The sequence below is a fragment of the Microtus oregoni genome, unplaced genomic scaffold, assembly GCF_018167655.1.
Source record: "Microtus oregoni isolate MIOR12 unplaced genomic scaffold, Mior012 000094F_ref0000399, whole genome shotgun sequence".
NCBI classification, from domain to species: domain Eukaryota; kingdom Metazoa; phylum Chordata; class Mammalia; order Rodentia; family Cricetidae; genus Microtus; species Microtus oregoni.
In genome coordinates, this window is record NW_024544707.1 from 3862958 (window position 1) to 3882355 (window position 19398).

A 19398-nucleotide genomic window follows, 5' to 3' on the forward strand; every position below is an offset into this window, starting at 1 on the left:
ACTGCTCTGTGGTTGGAGAGGGAGGGGGAGAGGAGTGGGGGGAGGGGTAGAAGGGTGGGAGGAGGGGGAGAAGGGTGGGAGGAGGGGGAGGGAGATGGGAGGCTGGGAGGAGGTGGAAACTTGTTTTTTGTTTATGTTTTTTTTCTTCTTTTCTTAATAAAAAAATTATTAAAAAAAAAAATAAAAAAAAAAATAAACAGTATAAATTATAAAGCATGGAATGGAGTCATGTAATTACTAATTTCTGGTGAGATTTCCATCACTTAGATGTGAGGCTTCTTTTATACTTAAAGTGTCTTCTAACTGATTGTGTTCTAACTATACCTGAATTATGTACCAATAACCTTTTTTTTGAGACAGGGTTTCTCTGTGTAATAACCCTGGCTGTCCTGAACTTAATCTGTAGATCAGGCCAGCCTCAAACTCAGATCCACCTGCCTCTTCTTCCCTCACAGCTGGAATTAAAGGAATGTGCTGCCACCACCACCCAGCTTGCCAATAATTTTTAATATTTCTTTTACTAAAAATTGCTATTATGCTAGACAGTTGTGGCACATGCCTTTAAACCCAGGTCTCTGGAAGCAGATGTAGGCGTCTGTCTGAGTTCAAGGCCAGCCTTGTTTACAGAGTGAGTTCCAGGATAGCCAGGTACACAGCGAAACACTTGTCTCAAAAAAACAACAGCAACAAATTGCTATTATTTAATTAGGTTTTGTTTTACTGCTGATAAACTGGGTTGATTTATAAATTGTTTCATATATTTTTTGCTTTATTCCCCACCGATCTGATTTTATTCAGGCAAGCTGATGAAGAATTCCAGATTCTGGCAAACTCTTGGCGGTACTCCAGTGCATTTACCAACAGAATATTTTTTGCCATGGTGGATTTTGATGAAGGTTCTGATGTATTTCAAATGGTAAGATGTTTGATTTTTTTCTTGTATATAGGAATAAAGCATGGATAAAGCAAAATACAATTTTGATGATTACAAGAAGTTAAATAGTGGGGCTGGAGGTATGGCTACTTGGTTAAGATCACTCATTCCTCTTGCAGAGGACTTGGGTTTGATACCCAGCACCCACATGGTAGTTCAAAACCATCCATAACTCCACTTCCAAGGAACCTGATGCCTTCTTCTAGTCTTCACGGGCAGCAGGCATGCATATAGTACACATACATACATGCAAGCAAAACACTCATACACATAAATCTAAAAATATTGTTAAGAAGTTAAATAGGAATACTTTAATGCAAAAGCTAGAGTAGCTAGTAAACTAAAAGCAAAATTTGACTAATCAAAAAAAGTCAGTAACCAACGCCAACCAGCATGTTGTGTGGCATGGTCTGTGTACACTTTTAAGTGTGTTGTGTGGCATGGTCTGTATAGCAAAGGCTGGATACAAACTTCCAATCCTTTCTCCTCCATCTCCCAAGTATTGGGACTATAAGTGTTCATCATCCTACCTGATAACTTACACACATACACACTCAAACACACAAATGTGTGTGTGTGCATGTAAAGCAGAGAGGAATTTGTTCAATGTGGGAAGAACAGATGACTAGTGGCTCCTTCTATTGCTACTAGTTTAAACAGAAGAATTGGGCAGTGGGGAGAGGTATGTGTAATTAATTAAACAGCCAGGTGAAGGTGTCATCTGATCATTTTCTCAGTTCTGGTTCATCAAGATGGTCAATCCAAAGTCAACATAGCTTGGGATCAATCTGGTTCCCCCAACATCATCTCTGCTCCAGAATACAGCCCTGTCTTCCAGATAATTGCCTTATTTCACAGAAGGTTGTTCCTGTCCTTCAAGGATTTGTTTTTCTGGGACTTACACAAATTTTATTTTGTAAATATATAAAGAACAAGCCAGGCACTTGTTCCTATACTCCTAGCAGTTGGAAGGTGCCTATTCTGGAACTTGCTGTGCAGACTTGACTGACCTCCAACTCATAAATATCCACCTGCCTCTGCCTCTCCAGTGCTGGGGTTACAGATGTGTGACTACATGTCTGGTGTTTTATTTCAAGACAGGGTCTTGCCAAGTGTCCAAGCTTGTCTTAAACTCAGAGTATTGCTCTAACAGTCCTTTAACCTGAACTCTTCTTGTTTTAGTATCATGAGGTTGTAACAGCCATATAAAATAAGTTTAGGTGTCATGAATGTATACCTAACTTTTTAAGAATTTCTGAGCAACCTTAAATAACTGGTATGGGAAATTTCCTATTCAAGTTAAAAAAAATTGTATGTTACCTAGAAATTTCTATTTGGATAATAAAATGAAATTGTTACAGTCAGGGGTAGCCTTGCATTTGAAAGCCAACTCCACAACGCTCCTTAGATAATCACGATCTTCATGTGTGTGAAAAGCCTGAATTTCTCCCAGGCATGTTGGTACATTCTTTTAATCCTAGTACTCAGCAAGCAGAGACAGGAAGATTATTGCAAGTTCAAGGCCAGCCTGGTTGACACAGCAAAACCCTGTCTTAAAAAAAATGTTTAATTTTAAAAATTAGTTGCCGTTAAGGTTATTTTCTTGGTAACTTAATGTTTCCATGGACTATTTTTGATTCAGCTAAACATGAATTCCACTCCAACTTTCATCAACTTTCCACCAAAAGGAAAACCCAAAAGGGCTGATACATACGAGTTACAGGTGCGAGGGTTTTCAGCTGAACAGATTGCTCGCTGGATCGCAGACAGAACTGATGTCAATGTAAGTTTCCCTACTTTACAAAAAGTCTTTTTTTCACTGTCTTTGAATCTGAACTGGGAGTCATAGCTGGTCTTGTCTTCATGTCACTGAGATGGAATCATTTGGTAGATCTTTCATAAGTAGGATTTAACAGGATCATCTTGATAAAAATTAAAAAATTTTACTCATCTTGAGTAAAATTATAAAATACCTTGTCTTAGCCTGTTGAGTTCAGAACAATTAGAAACCATTTTCCTGACCATAAGTGTGTGTACTTGGCAAAATTTCTTAATATAAGGGGTATTGTGTTTTAATTGAAATAATACCGTGCCTGTTACATATTATTTCTAGGGTATAGTTTTGACTGGAGTAATATGGTTAAAAATATTTTTCCTGGGGAACCCTGATTGCTCTTCAAGCAGATGAGGGAGGGGGACTTGATCGGGGGAGGGGGAGGGAATTGGGAGGCGGTGGTGGGGAGGAGGCAGAAATCCTTAATAAATAAATAAATTTAAAACAAAAGAAGAAACCAAAAGAAGAAAAAAAGAAAGAAAAAGAAAAAAAATATTTTTCCTGAAAATACGTTTTTGACTGCTTTCATTTCATTATTATTAATTAGAAAATAAATTTTATATCTTAGAATGTTTTTCTCTCTCTTTTCCATTAGATTAGAGTAATTAGACCTCCAAATTATGCTGGACCCCTAATGTTGGGATTGCTTCTGGCTGTTATTGGTGGACTTGTGTATCTGCGAAGAAGCAATATGGAATTCCTCTTTAATAAAACTGGATGGGCTTTTGCAGCTTTGGTAAGTGAATTGAAAGAGAAAAGTTGATTGAAAAAGAACTTAATCTATTTTCTTTACCCTTTTTCTTTTGTTTTCTTTATTGTTCTTGTGTATAAGCCACAGATTGCTATTGGGTGGCTTCCTCAGTCACTTCTTCAGCTTATTTTATGAAATGAGTCTCCCTGAACCAGGAATTCACTAGTGATTCCTAGAGAGCCTCCTGTCTCCATATCTTTAGTGCTGATATTACAAGCGCATACTGCTGCACCCAGAATTTTTTCTTGGGTTCTGTTAGCTGTTACCTCTGTGAAAAGTACTTTTTGGTGTGTGTGTGTGTGTGTGTGTGTGTGTGTGTGTGTGTACGCGTGTACATGTACTTGTACATGCATACAACTGCACATGCATAGGCCAGAAGAGGATATCCAGAGTCATTCTCTGTTGTTCTCTACCTTTTCTCCCATCCCCAAGACAGGGTTTCTCTGTGTAACAGCCCTGGATGTCCTGGAACTCACTCTGTAGATCAGGCTGGACTTGAACTCAGAGATCCACCTGCCTCTGCCTCCCCAGTGCTGGGTTCAAAGGCGTGTACCACCATAGCCAACTCCACTTTTCTTCGACAGGATCTAGAACTGAGCCTGAAGCTCCCCGTTTGGGCTAGAGCAGATGGCCAACAAGCTCTTGGGCTCTTCCTGTCTGTTCCTCAACACAAGGACTCTCTAGGATGTCCAGCCATGCTGGGGATTTAGACTCGGGTGCTCTTGTTTTCACAGCATGCAGTCTTATCCGCTGAGCCATTTACTCAGCCCGATTTTTGTTGTGGTGAGAGTGCATGTTGGTGCTTGTTCGTGGAGATGTGAGTATGTGCTCGTTTGTGTGGAGGCCAGAGGTGAACTCAAGTGTTCTTCCTTAGGCTCAGTCTACCTTGGGATTTGTTGTTGTTTTCAGGAGGTGTCTCACTGATTAGAGCAAGGTTGGCTGGAGGACTGAAGAGGGCACTGGATCCCTGGAGTTATAGGCATTTGTGAACTGCCTAACAGAGGTTCTGGGAACCAAACTCCACTATTTTACAAGAGAAGCAAATGTCTAGCCAGTGCCCTCAGCTTTTTTATTTGGATTCTGGGAATTGAACTCAGGTCACTGTTTTGTTTGAAAGCACCTGAGCAAGGCAACTTCTAAAAGACAGCCTTTCACTGAACTAGAGTTCATGATGGTGGAGTGAAGGAACAGCTGAGAGCCCACATGTCATCCACAGTCAGGAGGCAGAGAAGACACTGGGAACAGCACAATACTTTTGAAACCTTAAAACTCACCCCCAGTGACACACCTCCAAAAAAGTCACATCTCCAAATCCTTTCCTGTAGCACCCGGCTTACTACATGACAGTATGATACTACTCCTGTATTGCGGTGCCTGCACTATAGGACCATTCGTGAGCCTCAGGCAAGGGGCTGGAGATTGAAACACACACCTCTAGTCACTGGTAAAGAAGCCCTTTATTGAATAGCACCACGGAGGCTTATATACTCAACACAGTCAGGTGGGCCAGCAGGTGAAAACCTCATCTCCTGATCCTCAATCAAGGACAAGGTAACACATGCTCAGGAAGCAGAACTGGTCAGAGCTTTCAGTAGCACAAATCAGAAGGCCAAGTAAAGGAGAGCAACTGGAGGCCAGGACTCCAAATGGTCCCAACACTTTCCAAACAGTTCTGCCAGCTGGATACCAACCATTCAGACATAAGAATTTATGGATCTGTTTTAGTCAGTGTTCTTCTATTGCTGTGAAGAGACACCATAACCGTAGCAACTCTTACAAAGAAAAGCATTTATTTGGTACTTGGCTTACAGTTCAGAGGTACAGTCCATTATCAACATGGTGGGAAGCATCGTGGCGTGCAGCCAGACATGGTGCTAGAGAAGGAGCTGAGAGTTCGACATCCAAATCCACAGGCAGAAAGGAGAGAGAGAGAGAGAGAGAGAGAGAGAGAGAGAGAGAGAGAGAGAACGAGAACACACCACTAGGCCTGACTTAGGCTTCTGAAACCCCAAAGCTTGCTCCAAGTGACACACTTCCTCTAGGCTCATTTAGTACATATAGTACAAATTCAGTAGACCCCATGTTCATTCATCACCCTCCATCATGTGGGTCCTGGAGATCAAATACATTGTCAAGCTTTTGTGGCAAATACTTTTATATGCCAAGCCATCTTTCTGGTCCTAAGATTTTCTATATTTTTATTTCCTGTCTTAAAATGAGTTTCTTTCCCTCGTTATCTTATTAGGTTTTCCAAAGTTTCAAGCAACTGATTCTGTTTATAGTTCTTTTTTATATTTTATTTTATGTTTAGCGTGTGTGTATGTGTTGGGGGTTATGTGCATAAGTGCAGGTATATATAGAGGTCAGACGGGGCCATTTGATTCCTTAGAAACTGGAGTCACGGGAAGTTATAAGCCACCCATCGTGGGTCCTGGGAACCAAACTCATATCCTCTGCAAGAACAGTATGTATATTCTCGCTATTCCTAGTTACAGTTCTTTTGAAAATGTTTTTGAATGTATTTTCTTTTTTTTTTCAAGACAGGATTTCTCTGTGGCTTTGGAGCCTGTCCTGGAACTAGCTCTTTTAGACCAGGCTGGCCTCAAACTCACAGAGATCTGCCTGCCTCTGCCTCCCAAGTGCTGGGATTAAAAGCGTGTGTCACTACCACCCGGCTTCAAATGTATTTCAATATTGAATTTTGAAACTTCTCTGTTTATAGTTTAAAATTCCCTCAGAAATGATGTTGAATTGTGATCCTTTTGACAAAATATAAACCTTAATAAAGAAATAATTTTTTTGGAAAAAATAAAGTCTTGTGTTTCCTGAATGGATAAGCATTTTCATGTACCTGCTTAACTAATCAATATGGGCTAGCTGGACCATGAGTATTCCGATATATTTGTTTCCTAGTGTTTTGTACTTGCTATGACATCTGGTCAGATGTGGAACCATATAAGAGGACCACCATATGCTCATAAGAATCCCCATACAGGACATGTGGTAAGTTGTTCATTTCTTTGCATTATATACCAAAGTTGATGTAATATGATTACCTTGTGAAGCCAGAGCCAGCATATACAGGAACTAGATAGAGTTTTGCCTCTTTGATCCCTGTTATGGAGCTTCAGGTACAATTAGAGCATGTGGTCTTCCAAAGTGGGATGTTCTTTCTTCCATTTCTTGAGTTCTTTTGACTAGGATGGCTAAGAAAATCATTCTCAAACTAAATATAAGAGTTAGTCAACTATTTGAGCATCTGTTATTTCTAGTACTGTGCTAGGCACTATCAGACATGGTGATTAATTGGAAAATTGTGGTTCCTATTGTCATGTCTACATTGTTTTTTACCTCATAGTTTTATACTCTTAAATATTATTTTTCTCATACACTTTTGTTAAATAGATAGTATAAATACAAAGAAAGAAGTAAATAATATAGAAATAGCTTTTAGTAGACGAATAAAGTATGGTACATACATACAGCAAGTGAATTGATGATTTCATAAAGTTTAACATACTTTATTTTAGGGTTAGGACACTGCAATTCAATGTATAATTTAAAGGTTCCTTTTTGTCTTCCTCTCCCAGAACTATATCCATGGAAGCAGCCAGGCCCAGTTTGTAGCTGAAACCCACATTGTTCTTCTGTTCAGTATCCTTTTACAATAAGTCTTTATTGTTCCATTTTAATTTGATTGTTTTCTTACAATCTTATGTCCTCTATACAGATTTGGTTGGAGCTTCTGTCCTAATGCAGGCAATAATACTTTTTGGGAATTGTATTGCTTGTGTCTTCCTTCTTGACCCAATATCTTATAGACTAATAATAGGCAAACCTTTAGTCTGGCAAAGCCAGGTTGATTAGCCATTGATGTATGGATTTAGAAGAAAAATGAGGTTTAGGTGAGACTTAAAATGAAACATTAAGAGCTGGAGAGATGACTCAGCGGTTAAGAGCACTGGCTGCTCTTCCAGAGGTCCTGAGTTCAATTCCCAGCAACCACATGGTGGCTCACAATCATCTGTAATGAGATTTGGTGCCCTCTTCTGCTCTACAGCATACATGCATACAGAACACTGTATGCATAATAAATAAATCTTTAAAAAATGAAACATTAAGCTGAGTGTGGTATCACACATCTTTAATCCCAGCACTCATGAGGCAGAGGCAGGCCAATTTCTGGTTTACAGAGCAAATTCAAGGACAGCCAGAGCTATTACACAGAGAAACTCTGTCTCGAGGAAAACAAACAGAGAGATAAATTAACAAATGTAAAATGAAATGTCATTTTAATACACTAAAAGCATAATTGGGACTGAGATATACCTCATTGGTATAGCACTTACCTATCATGCACAAGACCCTGATTTCTAGTGTCCTTCAGAGAAAACCTAGATATAAGAGCCACAGTAAGTAAAAGAAAAAATGCTGGCTGAGTAGATTAAATAAAAAAGCAAAACCAAAAATAGCATTGGGCTGGAACGAAGGCTCAAGCAGGGTGCCTACTTACCCACCCTGACAACCCAAGTTGGATCTCCAGGACCAATATGGTTGAAGGAAAGGACCAATTTCTGCCAGTTGTCTTCTAACCTCTACACATCTGCTGTGACGTAAGTGCAAACAGGTACACTGTGTCTCACACACACACACACACACACACACACACACACACACATACAGATTAATTAATTAAAAACATGGAAAATGAACAGTCATTCCTAACAAGAGGCTGTTTACGAGAGAGCACAAGATGGTAATGAAGAGATGAATGTAATCAGTTACAGAGCTTCGTTAGAACACCTGACTCTTAGCACTTAATTACAGCCACATGCAGTAGCATGCAGTGTGCATCATGTACATAATTAGCAGTGTGTGACCATTCCTAGTACTCACAAAAGTACAGGTGATGGTCTCTTTTCTGCTAGAGCATAGGCACTGATACTGCTCATTTCATTATTCAACCATGTGATGTGCTTTTTGTTTACAGTAGTATTTCTATTCTGAATTATATAGCTACTGTTATTAAAATGAATAAGGTCATGCCACATGAGGGATTTTCCTTTTTCATTAGAATAAGACAAAATTGGGTATCTGAATCATAATTAGTACTCCAGATGTTATTTGTTGAAAATCTGAAGAAGTTTTTGAGATTATTTTCTATTAAAAGTGAGTTGCTATTGTTTTAAATGGTGTGTATTTCAAGTATGCCCTTTTCAGGGGTGTTAAATTGATAACAGTGACTACTTAGTATTTTGTAGTGTGTATGAAGTTGGAAAACTGTTGTGATCAGGCAGTTTGTTTTAAGGTATGATATCCAAAAAGCTGATTTTCTATATAGGTGGAATTTTTGTGGTTGCTGTTTTTGTTTTGCTTTTTTGAGACAGGATTTTTCTGTTTGGCCCTGGCTGTCCTGAAACTTCCTCTGTAGACCAGGCTGGCCTTGGTCTCACAGAGATCTGTCTCCCTCTGCCTCGCAAGTGCTGGAATTAAAGGCGTGTGCCACTACCACCAAGCATAGGTGGGATTTTTTTAAAATTACATTTGACTTTACAAAACTGAAGTATTTTCAACTTTAATTCTTTTGGGGGGGTACCAGTTTGGGGGTATTCATTTGTTTTGTTTCTTTAAGACAGGGTCTCACTCTGTAGCACTGGGTGGCCTGTACTGTATAAACCAGACTGACTTTGATCTCACAGAGATGTGCATGCCTTTGCCTCCCAAATACTGGGATTAAAAGTACCACCTTACCAGGTGCATGGGGCCAGCGTTTGTTTTATTTTGTTTTTTCTTTTTTAGACAAGAGTCTTATATAGCCCAGGCTGGCCTTGCTTTACCAAATGCCTGGTTTAACCTTACTTTTCAATTTAATCTTTATAGTAATTAACACTGTGCAATATAAGAGTGTTTTGGTTACTGTTTTAAAATAAAAAATTGAAGGTTTATAAATTCATCTTATTTTCTTCATGAGAAACTGGGAATAGGAAAGTGATATGTCTTTTGTGGCTTATATGAATTTCTCCTTAAACAGTTTTTCTAAGATGGCGGGGTTACCTTAGGCATGGTGCTTTTATGTGAAGCTGCTACCTCCGACATGGATATTGGGAAGCGAAGGAGTAAGTCACATGTCACGGTGTTCCAATTCTGCCTTTAATACAAAAAAAAAAACCTCTCTAGTTAATTTTCCCTTTATAATCTATTTCTTTACACTTTTTTATTTGATCAGTTGTTTTTTATTTTGAGATAACTATGTTATGTGGCCAAAATGACCTTGAACTTCCAATCCTCTTGCCTCAGCCTCCTCTGTGTTCATCATTTCACTCATAAGACCATCTTGTAGCCAGGCAATGATAGCGCACACCTTTAATCCTGGCACTTGGGAGGCCGAGGCAGGTGGATCTCTGTGAGTTTGAGGCCAGCATGGTCTACAGACCAAGTTCCAGGACAGCCAGGGCCCTGTCTCAGAAAACTAATACTAAAATAAAAGCAAATAAAAAACCATAAGAACATCTGGGGTTTGTTTATTTATCTATCTATCTATCTATTTATTTATTTATTGAGACAGGGTCTCATATAGCCTAGATCAGTTTCGAACTGACTGACCTTGAATTTCTGATCCTCTTGTCTCCACCTTTCAAGTATTAGGATTTATCAACTGAGCCACTTACCTAGCTCCATCTGTAAAACACATTTTAAAAACTGTATATGTAGGAACCAGACTTGATGCTACTGGCCCATAATTCCATACATTCAGGAGGGTGAGGTAGGAGGATTACAAGTTCAAGGCCTAACTGATCTATAAAATGAGATGGAACTCAGACAGCAACTTAGTAAGACCCTGTCTTAAAAGAAAAAAGTAAAAAGGGGACTGGGCATGTAACTAACTCTGTTGTAGAGTACTTTCCTAGAGTATACTGGGCTCTAGATTCAATCTTCAATATACCAAAACAAAACAACAGGAAAAAACTATGGGCAGGCCTGGGGATAGAGCTCTAAGATGGAGTGATTGTCCTTCACAGACAAGGTCACCAATACTACAGAAGTGTGTGTGTGTGTGTGTGTGTGTGTGTGTGTGTGTCTTGTACTCACTTTAAACATTGAACACTTGGAGCTGAGCGGTGGTGGTGCACCCCTTTAATCCCAGCACTCGGGAGACAGAGGCAGGCGATCTCTGTGAGTTCGAGGCCAGCCTGGTCTACAAGAGCTAGTTCCAGGACAGGAACCAAAAAAAAAAAAAAAAAAACTACGGAGAAACCCTGTCTCAAAAAAATCCAAAAAAAAAAAAAAAATTAAACACTTGGGAGGCAGAAGTAAAATCGATGCAAGTTCCGGGCCAGACAGGGAATGTTGAAGACCTTTCTTTCAAACAAAATAAAAACCTTACTGCCGGGCGGTGGTGGCGCACGCCTTTAATCCCAGCACTCGGGAGGCAGAGGCAGGCGGATCTCTGTGAGTTCGAGACCAGCCTGGTCTACAGAGCGAGTTCCAGGACAGGCTCCAAAGCCACAGAGAAACCCTGTCTCGAAAAACCAAAAAAAAAAAAAAAACCTTAGATGGGGAGTGGCAGCAAACACCTGTAATTCTAAAACTTGGGACGTCAGGGCTAAGAAAATCACTAATAAGGTCTTGAACCCCAGGCTGCATCTGCTTTTTATGCTTTAGAACATTTGCATATTGTTGAGTGTGGCAGCATAGTCTATAATCCCAGCATGCCAGACTGAGACAAGAGAATTGCTGCCAATTCAGGCTTTCCTGTACTATGTAGTAAAACCCTGACTCATAAACAAAAAGTCTGTACAAGGTGCACACTTGCAATCCAAACACTTGGGAGGTGGAAACAGAAAGAATAAGGAACTCAAGGTTATTCTTTGCTATATAGTGAGTTTGAGGTCATCTCAAATAACAAGACCCTCTATCAAACAGATACACATTGGAAGATGCCTACAATATAATTTCTTAAAATTATCATAGATAATATTTATTTTCTGTAAAAAGATGAGTATATTAGATTTCTGATTTGACAGCTACTTTTGCCAAACATGGTGGTGCATACCTATAATCCCAGCAATTAGGAGGCAGGTGTGAGTTTGAGGCCAGTTTGGTCTACAAAGCAACTTCCAGGCCATTCACTGCTATATAGTAAGACCCTGTCTCAAAAAATATAAAAACAAACCCTGTTACAAGAAGAATAGATATTTATTAACCATTTAATATATAATACATGTATGATATTTAAATTTTCTAGATTTTTTAAAAGTATTTTCATTTATTATTTCCTCTGTGTGTGTGCATGCATGCATGTGAATGTGTGTGAACACGACACAACATGGATGTTGAAGTCAAAGGACAACTTGTAGGAGTCCTTTCTGTCCTACTGTGTTGTGTGGGTTTTGGGGCTCAAATTCATATAGTCAGGCTTGGCAGCAAACACCTTTTCTTAATGAACCACCTTGTTGGCCCAATTATGATTTATTTTTAGTTTTTTTTTTTACTTTTTAAATTTTGATTTTAATACGTCCAACCCGTTTCCCCTCCCTCCATTCTTCCTGTTACCTCTGCCACCTCCCCTATCCCCCAGATCCACTCCTCCTCTGTTTCCCTTCAGAAAGAGCATGCCTCCCAAGAATATCCACCAAACACAGCATAGCAAAATACCATATGTTTTATTCTTAAAATGTTCGCAGAGCAGCTGCCAGCCCGGCAGAGACGGCTGTGGGTCCCTGCAAGATCCCCGGGCTTATGAGCAGTGGCCCATCCCGGGCGGGCAGCCCCCGCCATGCAGCGAGCAGGCAGAGTCAGCCTGCGGCGGGTCCGGGGAGAGCCAAGCGGCTGCAGTTTCCTGCCCAGGCCGAGCTAGCGAGCCAAGCGAGCTAGTGTAAATTGCACTAGGTGGCGGCGGGTAAAAGACACCTAGACACAGAAAATAGACATGAACATTTATTAAAGAAGAGAGGGAGAGAGAGAGAAAGAAAAGAAGGGAGAAGCGGGGAACACACGTGCTCCAGGAAGGGAGGGCAGCAGGAGAAGGGCTTCAGGATGACGTTGAGAGATCAGAGGTTGCTGCGAGTGGGTGGAAAGGGGCGGGGACCAAAAGAATAACAATAGGCACAAACAAACAAATCAAAGCTGGATGAGGCAACTCAGTAGGAGGAAAAGGCTCCCGAGAGCAGGTAAAAAAAAGTTAGAGACACTCCTGCCCCCACTGTTAGGAGTCTCATAAAAACACCAACTGAACAAACATATGCAGAGGACCTAGTTGAAAATCATGCCACCTCAGTCTCTGTGAGCCCCTATGATTCCTATTTAGTTGAAGTTTGTAGGCCATGTTCTCCCCGTGTCTTTGAACCCCCTCCTACATTTCTTCTTCCTCCTCTTCCTTGGGGTTTCCCAAGCTCAAAGGAGAGGGATCCAGTGGAGATCTCCAGTTTGGGCTCTCTCTCTGCTTAATGTTCAGCTGTGGATCTCAGCATTTGTTCCCATCAGCTGTCAGTGGTAGCCTCTTTGATGATGATTGGGGTAAGCAGTGATATATGAATATATAAGGATATTGTTAGTAATCATTTTATTAATTTTTTTCTAAAATCGGTCCCTGGGCTATCCAGCCTCTAGTTCCTGGTCATTCAGGTGTTGGGCATGGACTCCCTCCCAGGCTGTGGACCTCAGATTAGACAAGTCATTGGTTGGCCACTCCCACAAGTTCTGTGCCTCCATTGCCCCAGTACGTCTTATAAGCAGGACAGACAGACTATAGATAAAAGGTTTTGTGGCTGGGTTGTTGTCCCAGTCCCACCTCTAAAAGCCTTGCCATAGTTAAAGAAGATGGCCAGACCAGGCTCTGTATCCTCCTTTACTACAGGTCCTCTGTGAGGTCATCTTCGTAGAATCCTGGAAGTTTCTACTGAACTCAGTTTCCATATTTCACATGCAACCAAAATCCCTCCAATTCCAGTCATCTCTCCTAGTACTCTTCCTCCATCACCACCCCCACCACATCTGATTCCTCCAGTACCCATCACCACCCACCCCCAGTCCACCCAATAAATCTATTTCCCATATATATATATATATATATATATATATATATATATATATGCATCCCCCTTTTACTTATTATTATATAAGCCCTCCTTATTACTTAGCACTTCTGGGTCTGTGGATTATAGTCTGATTTTCATTTACTTAACAGCTAACACCCACTTATGAGTGAATACATACCATGTTTGCCTTTCTGGGTCTAGGTTGCCTCACTCAGGATAATTTTTTTTCTATTTTTTGTTTTTTTGAAACAGAGTTTCTCTGTAGCTTTAGCTATCCTGGAACTCACTCTATAGACCAGGCTGACCTCAAACTCAAAGAGATTCTCCCAACGTGTATGCTACTACCTCCCAGCTGACTTTTTTCTATTCCTACTTTTTTTCATTTCCTTGCAAATTTTATGGTTATTTTTTAACAGCTAAGTAATACTCCATTTTGTAAATGTACCACATCTAATTCATCTATTCTTTAGTTGAGGGACATCTAAGTTTGTTTCCAGTTTCTGGCTATTATAAATAAAGCTGCTATGAACATAATTGAGCAGTTGTCCTTATGATAGGATGGACTCCCCTTTGGGGATATGCGTAACTAGTATAGCTGGGTCTGGAAGTAGATCAATTCCCAATTTTGTAATAAACCACTATATTGATTTTCATAGTGGCTGTACAAGTTTGCATTCCCACCAGCAATGGAGGAGTGTTCCCCTTATTCCACATTCTCTCCAGCATAAGCTATCATTAGTGTTTGATCTTAGCCACTCTGACAGGTGTAAGATGGAATCTCAGAGTAGTTTTGAGGTGTATATCCTTGATGACTACAGATTTTGAGTATTTGTTTCTTGGCCATTTTGTTCCTCTACTGAGAATTCTCTGTTTACATTGTACCCCATTGCTGTGGGATAATGCTTTTGTACTTGGTAAAAATTTGTCACTCGTATTTGTTTAATAAAATGCTGATTGGCTAGTTGCCAGGCAGGAAGTATAGGCAGGGCAACCAGACTAAGAGAATTCTGGAAAGAGGAAAAGCAGAGTGAGTTGCCACCCAGATGTAGAGGAAGCAAGATGACAATGCTGCACTGATAAAAGGTACCAAGCCACATGGCTAAACATAGACAAGAATTAGGAATTAATTTAAGTTTTAAGAACTAGCCAAGGGCTGGAGAGATGGCTCAGTGGTTAGGAGCATTGCCTGCTCTTCCAAAGGTCCTGAGTTCAATTCCCGGCAACCACATGGTGGCTCACAACCATCTATAATGAGATCTGGTGCCCTCTTCTGGCCTGCAGACATACACACAGACAGAATATTGTGTACATAATAAATAAATATTAAAAAAAAAGAACTAGCCGGTAGGATTTACTGAAGGAGGCAGAGGCAGGAGGATCACGAGTTCAAGGCCAGCCTGGGCTACACATTAAAAAAAAGAACTAGTTGATAACAAGCCTGAGCTAATAGGCCAAACATAATTAATATAAGCCTTTGTGTGTTTCTTTGGGATTGAATGGCTGTGGGACCAGGTGGGATACCCCATTTTAAAAATTGGATTATTTGTTTTATTTATACCTAATTTATTTAGTTCTTTATATATTTTGGATATTAGCCCTCTATCTGATGTGGCATTGGAGAAAATCTTTTCCCATTCTATAGGCTGCTGATTTGGTCCAATAATGGTGTCCTTTGCATAACAAAAGCATTTCAGTTTCATGAGGTTCCATTTATTAGCTTTTGATTTTAGTGTCTACAGTATTGGTGTTCTATTGAGGAAGTTGTTTTCTGTGTCAATGTGTTCAAGCTACTCCCCACTTTCTCTTCTATCAGGATCACTGTGGCTAGTTTTATTTTGAGCTCTTTTATCCAATTGGACTTGAGTTTTGTGCAGGGTGGTAAATCTATTTGCATTCTTCTACATGCAGACATCCAGTTTGACCAGCACCATTTTTTGAAGGTATTTTCTTTTTTACATTGAATAATTTTGATCCTTTTATAAAAAGTCGGGTGTCTTGGCCTGGCACTGGTTGGCATACACCTTTAATCCCAGCACTCAGGAAGCAGAGGTAGGCTGATCTCTGTGAATTTGAGGTCAGTCTAGTCTACAGAGTGAGTTCCAGGACAACTGTCTCAAAAAACAAACAAAAAATGAGGTGTCCGTAGGTGTGTGAATTTACATCAGGGTCTTTGATTACATTCCATTGATCCACCTGTCTGTTTTTATGCCAATACCATGCTGTTTTTATTACTGTAGCTATATAGTAGAGCTTAAAATCAGGGATAGTAATACCTCCAGCAGATACATAGACAAACACAGATGTATAATGAGTATTATAAAATAAGTAAATCTTAAAAGCAAAGGGCCGTGTGTGGCTGAACACACGTGTAATTCAACACTCGGGAGATAAAGCATAGAGCCAGCAGTTCAAGGTCACCCTGGTCTACGTGGGGAGTTCAGATGAAAGCATCCCCTTTGTATATAGCAAATTCTAAGCCAGCCGGGACTATGTAGTGAGACTACCTTTTTTGTTGTTGGTTTTGTTTTTTCAAGATAAGGTTTCTCTGTGTAGCCCTGGCTGTCCTGGAACTCACTCTCTTTAAAACAGACTGACCTCAAACTTGTAGAGATCCCCCTGCCTCTGCACCACCACTGCCCAGCTAGTGAGACTATCTTAAAAAAAAAAAGATGTCGGGTAATGGTGGGACATGCCTTCAATCCTAGCACTTCGGAGGCAGAGGCTGGCAAATATCTGTGAGTTCAAGGCCAGCCTGGTCTACAGAGTTAATTCCAGGACAGACTCCAAAGCTACACAGAGAAACCCTGTTTCAAAAAGCCAAAAAAAAATGTGCCTTAGATTCTTCTCATAACCCTCTTCCTCCTAGCCCTTGTCTTCAGAATCCATATTAAAATGATAAATCCTGTCTCTAAAAATGGGGCTTAAATCTTTGGGAAAGCTGTTTCTTAGTCAGTTTTCCTGTTTGGAAGTGTGCAGCATACACTGTACTGGTGATTTACTAGGTGCAACCTGATGGTTTTACTCTCTTCTTTTCTCACAGTGATGTGTGTAGCTGGAATCGGACTTGTTGTGCTATTCTTCAGTTGGATGCTCTCTATCTTTCGATCAAAATACCATGGTTATCCATACAGGTATATTCTTATTTTACTTATACTTACAATGGTTAGTTAGTGTTGCTTTATAATATTTTATTTTTCCATTTTGTTGTTTTGTTTTTTCTTTTTTTCTTTTTTTATGAGACAGGGTCTCTCTGTGTATCCCTGACTGTCTTGGAACTCACTCTGTAGACCAGACTAGCCTTGAACTCACTGAGATCCACCTGTCTCTAACTCCCAAGGGCTGGAATTAAAAGCGCACATCACTACGGCCCAGCCTATAATATTTTATTGCTTAGCTTTTTATTCCTTCATTTTGAAAAGTCTCCTGGATTCTACTTTTTTGTTTCTATTTTGTTTTGTTTTTGCAACAGGATTTCATCTACCCCAGGCTAGCCTTTAACTCCTGATCCTCGTGTCTCTATCTCCCAAGTTCTGGAATTATAGGCATACACTACCATACTCAGCCTTTTGGAGGGTTTCACTTTCTTTGAGTGTGTGTTTTACGTATTGGTGGTATTTTTTGAGACAGGGTTCTACTATTTATCCCTCACTGACTTGTTTCTCATTATGTAGACCACACTGCCCTATTAATTTGGCAGCAGTGCTTCTGCATCCCAAGTGCCACTAGGGGCATGTACCTCGCCTGGCATGGTTTGTGCGCTCTCTCTCTCTCTCTCTCTCTCTCTCTCTCTCTCTCCCTCTCCCCCCTCCCTCCCTCCCTCTGTCTCTCTCTGTCTCTCTCTGTCTCTCTCTCTCCCTCCCTCCCTCCCTCCCTCCCCCTCTCTCCCTCCCCTGGCCTGGTTTGTGTGGTCTCCTCTCTCTCTCTGTCTCTCTCTCTGTCTCTCTCTCCCTTTGTTTTTGAGACAGGGTCTCACTATATAAATGAGGCTAACCTCCAAATCACAGAAATCTGCCTGTCTTTGCCTCCCAGTGCTAGAAATAAAGGTGTGTATCAACATGCCCAGCTATCTGGTGATTTCTTTTGTGGGTTTACAAGGAGTGTTGTTTGTGAGTTTTTTGTTTGTTTGTTCAAGACAGGACCTATCTGTGTAGCTTTGGCTGTCCTGGAACTCACTTTGTAGACTAGGCTGGCCTCAAACTCACAGAGATTTACCTGCCTCTGCCTCCTGAGTGCTGGGATCAAAGGTGTGAGCTGCCACCACTACCCAGCTTTGTGAGTTTTTTTTTTAATTTTTTTCTTTGTGTGTATGAGAGAATATATATGCTACATGTGTGCAGAAAAGGACATCATTTTTCCTGGAGTTGGGGTTACAAACCACTCTATGTGGTTACTAGAAACTGAACTCAGGTCCTACAGGAGAGCAGCAAACACTCTTAATCACTGAACCATCTCTCTGGCCCCTTTGTTTTTTGTTTCATTGGTGTGTATCTGTGTGTTTTAAGAAGGGGTATCTTCTGGAGCTGGATCTACAGGTGTTTGCCCACACCTCTGTCATGTCAGGTGGCTCACAGCCATGTGGAACTCGGTGCCTCTAGCCTCTGAGGGCACTTGCCCTCAGGCCCACATACTTACACGCAGACACATACATACACATAATTAAAATGAATAACAGTAAATCTTTAAAAAAAACAGAGAGGATTGAGGCCAGCCTGATCTAAAAGAGCTAGTTCCAGAACAGGCTCCAAAGCCACAGAAAAACCCTGTCTCAAAAAAACCAAAAGCCAAAACCAAACAAACAAAAAACAAAAGGAAACAGCCACATAGTTTCAAATGTTCATAGAGATCCCTGTGGCTTAGGGGAGGAAATTGTTATATCATAGGTTCTTGATTTTTGCTGTTACAGGTAACTGAAATGGCGAATAGAATGTGTTGGTTTATAATCTGAGTGTTGGTTAACATAAATTTTTATTTTTTAAAGATTTATTTCTGTCTATATGAGTGTTTTACCTGCATGTATATATGTATGTGTAGCAAGTGCATGCCTGGTGCCCACAGAGGTCAGAAGGGTTTTGGGGCCTCTGAAACTGGAGTTACCAGCAGGTTGTGAGTTGCCATGTGGGTGCTGGGAATTGAACCTAAGTCCTCTACCAAAAGCTGTAAGTGATCTTACCTGCTGAGCCATTACTCCAGCTTCCATAATTTCTGTTTTTATACAACATCATCCTACAGTATACCACTGTGAATACTGAGCCATATGGTATTATAGACCTATACTCCAGCACTCAGAGACAGAGACAGGATCAAATCTGGTTTATCTTGGCCACATAATGAGTTTGAGGCCAACATGGACTATATGAGACACCGTCTCAAAAAAAGAAGACTACTGGATCTTTTAGTGTTTATTTTTTTGTTTTTGATACTCAGGTCATGGTCCATATATTAAAATCAACATACTATGTATTTGTAAGAAGTAAAACTTACTTTTCTATCAGAGTCTAATGTATTTTTATATTTTTTTGTTTCAGCTTTCTGATGAGTTAAAGAGGATTCTAGAGACACATAGACTTTGATAATAATGGAAACTGAAAAATAAGACATATGTGGTGTTTGAAGAAGAATGCAACTCATGTATTTTATATTACCTCTTTTTTGTCAAGTGATTTAAATAGTTAATCATTTAACCAAAAATGTGTAGTGCCTTAACAAGGAATTGTAAGATCATGAAGTATTTGGAATTATTCTCCTCTTAACCTTCCCTTCCCTGTGAACTTATGAAACATTTGATTTTTGTAGAATTAGGTACTTTATAAAATTTAAAACTACTACTTCATTTTACATAGAG

General features: G+C 40.2%; 1 protein-coding gene across 1 annotated transcript in view; it reads left to right on the top strand.

The window, feature by feature from the left end:
* Window positions 1-19121, top strand: part of LOC121442736 (magnesium transporter protein 1-like) — a 51776-nt gene extending 32655 nt beyond the window's left edge. The window contains exons 3-10 of the mRNA XM_041644335.1: window positions 799-916; window positions 2577-2717; window positions 3364-3504; window positions 6433-6522; window positions 7110-7173; window positions 9561-9635; window positions 16597-16687; window positions 19082-19121. Coding sequence (XP_041500269.1) covers window positions 799-916; window positions 2577-2717; window positions 3364-3504; window positions 6433-6522; window positions 7110-7173; window positions 9561-9635; window positions 16597-16687; window positions 19082-19097 — 736 coding nt within the window. The 3' untranslated portion in view covers window positions 19098-19121. The remainder of the gene's footprint in view (window positions 1-798; window positions 917-2576; window positions 2718-3363; window positions 3505-6432; window positions 6523-7109; window positions 7174-9560; window positions 9636-16596; window positions 16688-19081) is intronic.
* The last annotated feature ends 277 nt before the right edge of the window (window positions 19122-19398 follow it).